General features: G+C 38.1%; 1 protein-coding gene across 1 annotated transcript in view; it reads left to right on the forward strand.

The window, feature by feature from the left end:
- The window catches only part of mccc1 (methylcrotonoyl-CoA carboxylase 1 (alpha)), a 45087-nt gene that overhangs the window by 12427 nt on the left and 19605 nt on the right, over positions 1-13055 (forward strand). The window contains exons 6-10 of the mRNA XM_039759258.1: positions 2070-2217; positions 3686-3807; positions 6290-6401; positions 6963-7044; positions 11167-11294. Coding sequence (XP_039615192.1) covers positions 2070-2217; positions 3686-3807; positions 6290-6401; positions 6963-7044; positions 11167-11294 — 592 coding nt within the window. The remainder of the gene's footprint in view (positions 1-2069; positions 2218-3685; positions 3808-6289; positions 6402-6962; positions 7045-11166; positions 11295-13055) is intronic.

Below are 13055 nucleotides of genomic sequence, written 5' to 3' on the forward strand. Positions count from 1 at the left end.
TATGTACTGCACCACCTCATGACATTTGCATTCAAGCTGTATTACATATGCTTACACTACAAGTACTGCTGGTTTACCACTTTTGTTTTTATTTGACACTTTGGGCAAGAGAGTCTGTCAAGCAGTAGGGTTTGTGTTTTTTGCCACCCTTGACTGACAGGTTAATGAATTGTTTTAGAGACAGCAATTACTGTGTATTGATTGTGGATTGCTTCAAAAATCTTTCAGTACAGGTTATCCTCTATTTATTAATTTTTATTTATATATCCAGTTTCTTCCTTCCAGTGTCTGCTCACATTTAGCAAATGAGCATTTCTGATTCCTTCTCCACATTTCTGAACAATACTGTTTTTACATGTCTTGAAGAGACATTTTTTGCAACAAAGACTACTTGGGCCAATATTTCATGTTGGCTTGATTGTAAATTTCACATTTTACATATATTTTCGCTGTGGGAAGTTTTTTTTTCTAAATCACAGGGAAAACACTTTATCCACCATACTGTTTGCATTTCATAGATGTAGTGAAAGCAGAGCCAGATTTTAGTGTTTCAGAGGGAATAATTCACTAGAAGCAGAATCTTGAAACATAAAAATCATAGGTATCAATGAGCAAGGGTGTGCTGAAGAACTGAGAATGATGGAGCCAAACAAGACCACAGGGCCTGACTTTGTTAAGGAAAATAGAACACACTGGGAAGATAGCGAATATTTTGTGGTAACATTTTAAATGAGGTCTTGTGGGCTATATTTTACTCATGCAGAGAAACGAGACAGATTATTCATTCCAAAGGTAACCACAATCTTGTAAAAAGTTATGTCTTTAGCTGTGCTATGATTACAGCTATGTTTATAAAAAACCTTTCCTAATGGCAAGAAAATGGAGAGGGTTAGCAGTTTAAAGCAGCTGAAAACTGTACTACAACAGATAGCAGAAGTACATTTGAAGAAAGAGCCTGTAACAGAGCTATCCACTCTTAAGGCTAGGAAGTGTTGATTCTCTGCCCCACAATCCTACAGAACCAATAGAAAGTGTTACATATCAAATAATGCCACTCAATGTATTGTTTTGATGGTATGGGAGACTGTCATTGTGGAACAAGAACAGTGACAAGTAAATAACTAGTTTACAGTATACTTTCTCTGGACAACAGTAATTATATCTTAAGGGCTGTGTCACTCTCTTTGCATGTCATTGTTTGGTTGCTGGTTAAGTCAAAAAGAAACTGTTAAGGCTTTGGAAAATCTTGAAAAGCAAGTCAGTTAACATTAAGACAGAAGAAGTTCAATTTGCAGCAGTAAACGGTTAGTAATTAGGGAAGTGGCTGAAATGAAAACCTGTAACCAATTCAGCCCTTCAGAATCCAAGTTTGATACACCTGACTTATGTAATTTAAAAATGTTTACTTTATAGAAAAAACTTTTTTGAATGATTACTTCAGTCTTATTATTGTTTTATGAAACTGTCTAAATAACCAAAGTAAAGAACATGCTAATTCATCTCTCCATTAACTAAATCCAATATTATATTTTTTTAAAGCATTTTAAGATGATTTGTTTCTCTCTACTTTATAAAGCTGAATGTTTGTTCATCCAGTATGCAAATCCACACTATTGAACCTAGCTTTACCACATTTTGCACAGATTCCCCATTTTTAACTTGGGAAGAACAAAGGTCAGTGTTTTGCAACCATTTGATCAAGACCTATTGCATTGGGTTGCCATTCAGATGATCTTCATTCCCCCCTCCCCACTCTGGCGGTTTGGTTTAATTCACCAAGGTGGGACCTCTCCTTCACACTGATAAGGGAAATAGTGGGATGCAACAGGAGAAAAGGCTGAGAAACATTGTTTTGTTCTAAAATTTGTAGCAATTCAAAATATCTTTTACTAGTATCATCTATTTTCAAAACATATAGAAAACTCTATATAAAGATTATAGTGAATCTGATTTTATTGTGTACAGGGTGTTTTGTAAAGAGTGTGATCTTTTTTTGTCTTCCCACTTTGGGTCAAACATTTTTCAAATCTTTTGAAATTTATACATTTTTGTCACTTTCTTTTTGTTAGCACATCAAAGCACATAATGGCTGCCGCTGGTGTTCCCATAATTGAAGGATACCATGGAGATGACCAATCTGACCAGAAGTTGAAGGAAGAAGCTAAGAGAATTGGTTATCCAGTGATGATCAAAGCTGTCCGTGGAGGGGGTGGCAAGGTAAAAATTATATCTAGAACAAAATTTATATCAAAGGGAAAGAAAAGAGGATTCCCTGTTAAGAACTGAGTCCAACAGACTAAAAGATCTTTGAGCTGAGGGCAGAAGGTATTGAAAAGCAAAATAAACCTACCTGGACCCAACATCTGTTAATATGGTCCTGACAAAGCTGAATGGCATTTATTGTTTCATGGGTTTGTATATTTATCTAATAAATAAGAGCAGTATGATGCTGTTTTCAGGAACCTTTAGTTGTGCCTTTACACTCGTGAATGTGAGGAAAAGTGTTGTTTTTGATGCATGAGAACTATTAAAAAAAATTTTCATCTGTAGGACTCAAAGCAAACCAGATTTGTGCTCCTCACATGTTCTCTTTCCAGTGTGTATGAGGTGAGATTTACATCTCTGTCTCTCTCTAGTGGGTCAAAAGACAACCTCCCTTTCTGTGTGCCCTATTTATATTGTCCTGGTCTCGGAAAGGGATGGGGCTAGGCACATTGTAGAAAAAACTAGCGACACAGCGGCAGTGCCCCCTTCTGCACAGCAGTGGTATCGTTTGACTTGCCTGAGCCCCTTGGAAGATCCCCAAGCATGCATGCGTAACATTCTTTACTGTCAAACTTGCATAGCAGCAGCTTTCATCTGTGTGACACTAATGGCACTCATACTTCGCCATTATTTGAGTATCTTTATTTGTGTATGACTATAAAAATAGGAATCAGTTTCAAGGTATTTGTGAAAATACTAACTTTTGTTACTAACTATCTTATACTAAAGTCTGATGCAGCTGAAATGTTCATCAGCACAAAAATGTCAGCAGTACTTTGCATGTTGACCTATCAGTATTCCATAGCATGCAATTTATTACTGCACCACATGAAGGAGTCTGAAATAGAAAATAGTTATCCTTAGTTTACAGAAAAGAAAATCTTCAAATATTAACAGAAAGGAAAATCTTCAAATATTAAGGGCTAATAAAGAACAGAAAATGGTAAAACAATAAAATCTAACTAATAAAATTTTTAATAAAAAATTAAAATCTTTTATGAATTAATTATTCAAAATGCTATCTTAAATGAAAGTAATACCAAAATATATAAGTAAAAGTATTAAGATTTTGCTTTGCAGTGATAATTACTAGGGTATCTGTACTTCAGTGCTTTCATCTATTCACAGAGTAAACAATGGCCCAAGTGAATAGTAATATGACAAATAACACACTTCTGTAGCAAAGATATTGTCACTATTAAAAGAAAGATGTGTTGTATTGAATGAAAATGTGAATATTCATTTTGTGAATCTCTGAGTTTATGTGCGTTAAACTGGGTGAAGAAACATCTGGACAAGTATTACTTTATAGTCACAGAATGCATTTATGTTTTTCCATACATGATGTAGACCTCTGCCAATTTGTTGTGTTGTACACTGTCTGCACACTTTATCAACAGGGGTCATGATATTGTTTTAGGGGATGAGAATAGCTCGAACTGAAGCTGATTTTCTTGATCAATTGGAATCAGCTCGCAGAGAGGCTCGTAAGTCCTTTAATGATGATGCAATGCTGGTGGAGAAGTTTGTAGAGAATCCACGGTATGTTATTTTTCTCTGCTATTTTGTCCTATGCTTACTATTTATCTGTTTATTTTAATTCATATTTGTAAGCACTTGTTATCAATACAAATACTGTTATGCAAAAATGAAAAGAACAGCTATTCAATCAGTCATCGGCTATATTTCTTATGATGTCTTACAAGTTCTGAGTCTTAGCTACAAGAACCCTGGCTTTGTTTTTTTCCAGGGAGGCTGAGGAGTGGCTTTGCTCCTGACCCCTTTTTACAAATGTAGACGTCCACTCTAATCCATACAGTGGATTCAGGAAGTATTAAGACTTATTCTCTTTGTGCAAATTGTATTATTTTGGAGACACTCAATAACTCATAATGACAAAGTGAAAACATTTTTCCAGAAAGATTTGCAAATGTATTAGAAATAAAAAAAACTGACATATCTCATTCATATAAGTACTTGGACTCTTACCTTAGTACTTCGTAGTGCCCCGATTGGCAGCAAGTATAGCTTCGAGTCTTCTTGGGTATATCTCTACAAGCTTTGCATACCTGAATTTGGGCACTTTCTCCCATTCTTCCTGGCAGATCCTCTTAAGCTCTGTTAAACTGATTGGGAAGCATCTTCATGTCTATCTGCAGATGTTCTATTGGGCTTTGAATGGTCCACTCAAGACTGTCAGAGACGTGTCCCAAAGCTTCCCTGCATTGTCTTGGCTTTATGCCTGGTGGATATTTACATTTTTACTCCTTAGTCTCTCCAGTGTTACTTTGTATATATTCCTGGGGTTTATTTTAGCTTTCATGCAAGAGATACCAGCATTTTTTTAAGAAACTGTTTTTTTTCCTTTCTGGGATATACAGTATTATATTTTGGCCAATACAATATTTAGGGTAGAAAGTTCAGTTCAGCCTTGGTTTCATTAGCAAACAGCTTTTTTTTTTGTTCTGTTTTCAGCTTACGTTGCATTACGTTTATTCCTGTATTATTATACTAAATTACGTTTCTTTCAACAGATATACATGTTTGAGGCATTTCTGAGCATATAGATAAATATAACTTTATTTGTCTCTAGGGTGAAATTTGGCTTTTTACAGAAGCTCTTTAAATAAATAATAAATAGTTAGATAAATAAGTAAATAAATTAACACACAGACTTTGGTCTAAACACAAACCAGAATGACTACAGAGAAAGAAAATTCAGAAGAAAGAAGCCTTCTGACTTGGCAGTCACAGTGAGGCATTATACGAGTGTATTGCTTTTGGTATGAAGGAGTGCTGGTAGAGCTTCTTCTTGGCTGGAAGACCTCAGTGTTAGTGTGTCAGAGAGAGGACAATGCAGCATTGTTCATAATAACAACCAGTTTTGTTTGAATTCTCTCCTTTGCTATGACCTCCAGGGGGCCCAGAGTGTGTCCTATAACTTACCTTGCCCTTTTAATTAGTTTGTTGATTTGGTGGGCCTCTCTTTAAGTAATGGTACCAGCCTAGGACACTACATCATAGAAAATCACACTGGATATCATAAGAGTTATAGAAGATTTAAAGGATGTCATTTCCCGCATTAAATTAATGCAGTCTCCTAAGGAAAAAGAGCCTGCTCTGCCCTTAAAGGAAACAGTCCTGTCTCCTTTTCTCTTCACTCTGTACACCTCACACTATAAATATAACACCCGGTCATGTCACTTGCCGAAATTCCCAGATGATTCTGCACTTATAGGGGTGTATTGATAAAGTGGAGTCAGGTGGAGAAGTTTGTTTCTTGGTGCACACATACTGAAATATGTGCTATTTTCTGGATTTTTGAGGCAGAAGTTATTAATACATTGGGAACTGTATAAACTTTGAGTACGGTATATACTGTTATTGCTGTTTTACTCATAATTTAGAGGTTTAACCGTCTTATATAATACGCTACCGTGGCTGTTCGTTTGTCTGTCCAGGATTTAAAATCTCCTGTAGCTCGCAAACCGTTTCACCTATTGACTTGAAATTGGGCACACATATATGTTACGTCTACTATCTGCTTATGGGTTAATGATTTGTATTACTCTTTTATTTAATTTTATTGTAGAATTGACTCTCGGCAGCTCGCAACAGGGCGGCCGTGCGGCGCATGCGTATGGGCACTATTCTCATTCCGTACCACCTTCGCTAATTATTCTTGAGGCAGATTGAAGACTTAAGTGCCAGCTTAAGTGAAAAATTAAAGAAAACGTACTAAAGAGAAGCAGCGGGCCGCTAGGGTGGAGAAAAAAAATCTGTTCAGGAACCAGCAAGCGCATCAACCTCTGAGCAAACGAATGCTAAACAGAGACAGAGAAAGAGGAGGAAAACTAGGAATGCTCAAGTCAAGTGTATTCACGCCGTTACTGGTTTAATGATTTTAAAATTTTTCAATATTACTTTTGATCATTATCTTTGCATGCTGAATCATATGCTAGAGTCCTAGGCTTCAGTGATTAGCTTGTGAGCAGATATAACTTCCTCTGTTTTGATCTTGTAGACATGTGGAAGTGCAAGTGTTTGGAGACCAACATGGCAATGCAGTGTACTTGTTTGAGAGGGATTGCAGTGTGCAAAGAAGACATCAGAAAATCATTGAAGAAGCACCAGGGGTGAGGATTCTGTGTTTTGTTTTTTTTTTTCTTATTTTTGCATACAAATCCAATGGCAAGATCTTGACATTTGGTAAATGGGAGCTAATTGTGCATCCTCAATTGCAAATGTTTTTTGTCATGTACAGGTTATTCAGGTTAATCAGTTCTGCAAAACTGAGAAGAATGGTCATATGCATATACAACAAACTAATGGCAATTATCCGCATGTATAGTTGCTTGAACTCTAAATTCCCTTTCTCCACTCTCTGTAATGTTAGCTACTGAGCAAAACACATGCAGTGCATTTTTCACAATACACAAGATGAACATCTTCAGTACCAGTGTGGATCAGCATTCACACATCACAATTAGTGGATTAACTTTAAGCTTTACATAGGGCTACTACTTTAAGGAGCATATAGTAATAAAAGGTTTAAAGAAACAAAATATTGCTGGATGCCACGGTCATTCCAAGAAATACATTTTATTTTAGTATTGATCCTTTTCCATTCAAGGGAATCAGCGCAAACTAGTTTAGAAATAAGATCTTGACAAATGTACTTTTTGCAACCTTCCCAGCCTGGAATCAAGCCAGAAGTGCGGCGGAGGCTAGGAGAGGCTGCTGTAAAAGCTGCTAAAGCAGTCAAATATGTGGGCGCTGGTAAGTGCTGCTTTTTGTTTAGTTTTGTATTTTTAGAAGTGCCTGTTTTTGTGGTTGATGCTATCTGAGCACCTAGATAAGTTTGGTGTTAATCCTATTTTTCCTTTGCCATGGATGGGCTGCCAACTCCTTATTTTTGCCATAGGTAGAATTTTTCAATTTTCTAATCTCTGTCATCTGAAGTGTCAAGATCACATCAGCACAAATTTAGATAATATTGGATCAACAATTTAGAAGGTTATTTGTTTCTAATACCATATACATAATATTCATTTTCTGTACATTTTTAATTAAAGGTTTTGCTCTGCATTTAGGAACAAAAAATGCTTAGAGTATGTTTCAGTGAGCATGGGAAAGGCAAACTGCTCTTTAATGACAATCCAAAGAAGGCATTACATACAAGAGCAAGCTGGTGCAAGGAGCAGCAACGGCCCAGCTGTGGGTCTTTTTAAGGAAACTCTTTATCGGTTTAAAATAAAAATTCAATAATACATATACATATTGAAATGTAGGGCTGTGAAATAGCTCATTGTTACATTTTTTGCTCCTACAGTATTTATAATATGATGACAACTGGTATTGATCATAAGTTTGCTATTGGCCAACAACAGATTTACTACTTTAATTGTAAATTTAAATATGTACGATTTGCTTGTCCATCCATCCATCTTCTAACCCGCTGAATCCGAATACAGGGTCACGGGGGTCTGCTGGAGCCAATCCCAGCCAACACAGGGCACAAGGCAGGAACCAATCCTGGGCAGGGTGCCAACCCACCGCAGGATATACACAAACACACGCACACACTAGGGCCAATTTAGAATTGCCAATCCACCTAACCTGCATGTCTTTGGATTGAAGGAGAAAACCGGAGCACCCGGAGGAAACCCACGCAGACACGGGGAGAACATGCAAACTCCACGCAGGGAGGACCCGGAAAGCGAACCCGGGTCTCCTAACTGCGAGGCAGCAGCGCTACCACTGCGCCACCGTGCCGCCCCACGATTTGCTTGTTTACAGAATAATACGTTTAAAAACATCTGCTGTGTTGTTTTTGTATTGAATGTTTTTGAATGTTTACAGTACATTTGAAATATACACTTTTTAACTTAATCTCATTTCCATATAAACCTGAAATTATTTTATCTGAGTAGATTTAGTTTCTTTTTCTATAGTGCATCCTTCTGAAAAACTGCATATAAAGCTTTTTTAAAGTGTTGGCTGTGATTTCTGCTCAGGTAGAAAATAAATGATCATCACTTAAATATCTATATATATAATTCACTAAGGCAAGACATCCATGGAAAGCAGGCCGGAAGGGGCGTGGATTCACTAAGCCGCCGACAAGTAAGACACCTATGGCGCACGCAAGAAGGAGCCATGCCCACCAACTCCAAGACCATTGGATACAACGACAACTCGTAGAGCCACGCCCACCAACTCGGACGCGACAACACAGAAAAAACGGCGTCATTTATATTCGTCTGTCGTAGAGGCCACATGCGCCTCTGAGCCACGTTGACTGTTCATAGAGGCATGTTTCTTGCGGAGGTGAATCGCCATATGCAGCCTGTAAAATGGTTTGCAAGGGGTATCCCATGGGATCCTTAAAACAATCCTTTACAACAGAGGTTAAAACACAATGAAGTAAGCAGTCTTTAAAAACCGAGTTTTCGGTTACGACACATGGCTGCTTGTACCATAGCAAACTGTTTTACACGCTACATACAGCAATTCGCATCCGCGACAAACATGCGTCTTCTTAGATGCTCCTGCAGGAACACAGCCCCCCTCCCACCTCGCTACTACTGTGGTCGGGTGTCTTGATGGATTATATATACAGTGGGTATGGAAAGTATTCAGACCCCCTTCAATTTTTCATTCTTTGTTATATTGCAGCCATTTGCTAAAATCATTTAAATTAATTTTTTTCCTCATTAATGCACACACAGCACCCCATATTGACAGACAAAAAAAAGAATTTTTGAAATTGTTGCAGATTTATTAAAAAAGAAAAACTGAAATATCACATGGTCCTAAATATTCAGACCCTTTGCTGTGACACTCATATATTTAACTCGGGTGCTTTCCATTTCTTCTGATCATCCTCGAGATCACCTTCATTTGAGTCCAGCTGTGTTTGATTATACTGATTGGACTTGATTAGGAAAGCCACACATCTGTCTATATAAGACCTTATAGCTCACAATGCATGTCAAAGCAAAAGAGAATCATGAGGTCAAAGGAACTGCCTGAAGAGCTCAGAGACAGAATTGTGGCAAGGAACATATCTGGCCAAGGTTACAAAAAAATTTCTGCTGCACTTAAGGTTCCCAAGAGCACAGTGGCCTCCATAATCCTTAAATGGAAGACGTTTGGGACGACCAGAACCCTTCCTAGAGCTGGCCGTCCGGCCAAGCTGAGCTACCGGGGGAGAAGAGCCTTGGTGAGAGAGGTAAAGAAGAACCCAAAGATCACTTTGGCTGAGCTCCAGAGATGCAGTCAGGAGATGGGAGAAAGCTGTAGAAAGTCAACCATTATTGCAGCCCTCAACCAGTCAGGGCTTTATGGCAGAGTGGCATGTCAGAAGCCTCTCCTCAGTGCAAGACACATGACTGCCCGCATGGAGTTTGCTAAAAGACACCTGAAGGACTCTGAGATGGTGAGAAATAAGATTCGCTGGTCTGATGAGACCAAGATCGAACTTTTTGGCCTTAATTCTAAGCGGTATGTGTGGAGACAACCAGGCACTGCTCATCACTTCTCCAATACAGTCCCCACAGTGAAGCATGGTGGTGGCAGCATCATGCTGTGGGGGTGTTTTTCAGCTGCAGGGACAGGACGACTGGTTGCAATCGAGGAAAAGATGAATGCGGCCAAGTACAGGGATATCCTGGACAAAAACCTTTTCCAGAGTGCCAAGGACCTCAGACTGGGTCGAAGGTTTACCTTCCAACAAGACAATGACCCTAAGCACACAGCTAAAATAATGAAAGAGCGGCTTCACAACAACTGTGCGACTGTTCTTGAATGCCCCAGCCAGAGCCCTGACTTAAACCCAATTGAGCATCTCTGGAGAGACCTAAAAATGGCTGTCCACCAACGTTTACCATCCAACCTGACAGAACTGGAGAGGATCTGCAAGGAGGAATGGCAGAGGATCCCCAAATCCAGGTGTGAAAAACTTGTTGCATCTTTCGCAAGAAGACTCATGGCTGTATTAGCTGAAAAGGGTGCTTCTACCAAATACTGTGCAAAGGGTCTGAATACTTAGGAGCATGTGATATTTCAGTTTTTCTTTTTTAATAAATCTGCAACAATTTCAAAAATTATTTTTTTGTCTGTCAATATGGAGTGCTGTGTGTACATTAATGAGGAAAAAAAATTAATTTAAATGATTTTAGCAAATGGCTGCAATATAAAAAAAGAGTGAAAAATTGAAGGTGGTCTTAATACTTTCCGTACCCACTGTAGAAAAGCAGCCAAAACCGCACAGAGCTATGAAAACTCTACGTGAGTCACAGGTGCATCTGGACTGTGCAAAGACGACAACGACTCAAGTGACGAGTTGGAGGTGGGCACATGAGCAGGCAGTGCATACTGAACGAGAAATCAGCAGACTAGCATGACGGAGGGAGCGGAATGGACGTCCTTCTCCTCTCCTCCCATTCCACCCTCCGCACCTGAGCACCGTCCACCCCCATCCCTCCGTCTGGGAGGAGAAGGCGCGATGGCGGTCCGCCGGTTTTCAGTCACGGAAGATTGTGTGTTGGTTCGTTCCGTGCATTGTTACAACGTTGCTTTTCTTGCTGATTTATTACATTACCGATTTTTCAAATGTTAATTTTCTCCCTGTGCTTAAAAATCATTCAAAAACCGGACTGATTATGCGGCGTATGGTATGCCGCGGGTTGGCTAGTAATTTATAAAAGAGTGTGAGTATTTTGGAATATAATTTTTATGTGAGGTTGCTTTAAGTATTTTAATAAAAGACATGCATATGTTGGTGTAATTATTTTTTTTTAAATTCTGGAAACAAAAAATGTGTTAACAGTATGGGGCTCATGGGGAAAAATGGTGATATTTGCTGGTGTATTAACTAGTGTTATAAACATGTTTCAGGCACAGTTGAGTTCATTATGGATGCTGATCATAACTTCTATTTCATGGAAATGAATACTCGACTTCAAGTAGAGCATCCTGTCACTGAGATGATTACTGGAACTGACCTGGTCGAATGGCAACTAAGGGTGAGGTTGTTTAAATTAGAGAAGTAATAATAAACTGCCAAAATGAGGCCAAAAATAAACAGGTAAAATGATAGCATTTATACAGGGAGATTCTAATGGGCAGGGCCCAGAGTTATGATGTGTTACTCACATAATAATGAAGTGATAGAAACTAAATAAATACAGTGCATACCTTGATAGATGTGTAAATGATTTAATCACATTCAGTATTGGAAATGGTCACCTTCTTCCTGCATACACAGATCGACACGGCGCTCCATTTCCTGTTCAATGTTTTGCCCACTGTCAGTCTCGACAGAATTGCGCCATGCCTCACTCGTTTGTACAATTATCCAGGAATATTGTGATCTTTATTTCATTTGTATTGCTTCATAATTAAGACAGTAATACATCATAACTTGGGGCCCTGCCCATTAGAATCATCCAGTAGTAGCCCAAGTCAAAGACGAAAACTATGTGACTAAGTGACAACTTGAATGTCCAAACCTTATTGCTAACCTTTTGGAAATGACAGAGATTACAAATACTTGTTAGTATGTAAAAATAAGCCAATTATTTTCCTTACTTAGAATTATTGGTATAATAATTAGTTTTTAAACACTTCTCATCCTGTGTTCTTATGGTTATATAAATGTTTTCCAGATAACAATCTATATACAAGATGCATTTCAATAAATAATTCCCATTAAAAGAATTAAGTGCATTACTTTAACTGTAGAATTCACAGTTTAATGAATAACATATACTGTAGATAAAATCTTAAACTGTCATTCTCGCACATCGCAGAAAATGAACCTGCCCTCATAAGAACATTTTGCCAACTATAATGGTAACTATCCTTTAATTTTCTGAATCTGCAGGAAATAATTCTATCAACACTGAGCAAAAAGCAAAAAATACACCTTTAATATTGGTGAAAATTCAACACAGGCACACTTAATTAGACATACAGGCCAATTTTAAGTTACAAATTAACATATCCTTTACTGCTTTAAGATCTGAGAAGAAGCTGCATTACCCAGAGAAACCCAAACCACATAAGAAAAAAACATACAAACTTGACATGAATAATAACTGAGCCAAGAATCAAGCCCAGAGGCCTTATTTATACAGCATGTGTACACACAAAAAAAGGCTTGGAATGTGTGTCACAACTTACCTTGCAAGCATTGGGATTCATAAAAGAAAACTTCACAGGGAAATGTGTATATTTACAGCAACTCTTACCCGTGTGTACGTAACATTTCGGATAAACTAGAAAATAATGACATCCTTGAATAAGCAGGGAAATTCAGCCAAATCAGTTAAATGACGACTAACATGCATAATGATTCATAGCACCAAATCATTAATATAATGTGTGTTGACGTGATAAACGTATTTCTCCTCAAAAGTGATGAATATGATATGCAGACTGTATATTAGTTTGCTTTAAAGAGGGCCAATGCTGAATATTTACACTAAAGAACTTTTTTGGCTATTTGACAGTTTATATCTGCTACCTGTGGTCACTTCTCAAGGAACTAGTTGGCAGGTCAGGAATATCTCTGCCAAGCTTCACTCTGTCATGCCTGCTGGGTTGAAAATTACTAACCACCCGTCAAGGCACTACATCCAGTTTTTGTATGGTGTGAGTGTACGTACATAAACCATTGCCAAAATGCAATTAGTAGCATTGTCTGGTGGTTCTAATGCAATTGGAGCAATTTACTGCACTCATATTACAATAAGGGCACATAACAAGAAAGAGGGTGCTTTTGT

The sequence above is a fragment of the Polypterus senegalus genome, chromosome 1 (genome assembly GCF_016835505.1).
Source record: "Polypterus senegalus isolate Bchr_013 chromosome 1, ASM1683550v1, whole genome shotgun sequence".
NCBI classification, from domain to species: domain Eukaryota; kingdom Metazoa; phylum Chordata; class Cladistia; order Polypteriformes; family Polypteridae; genus Polypterus; species Polypterus senegalus.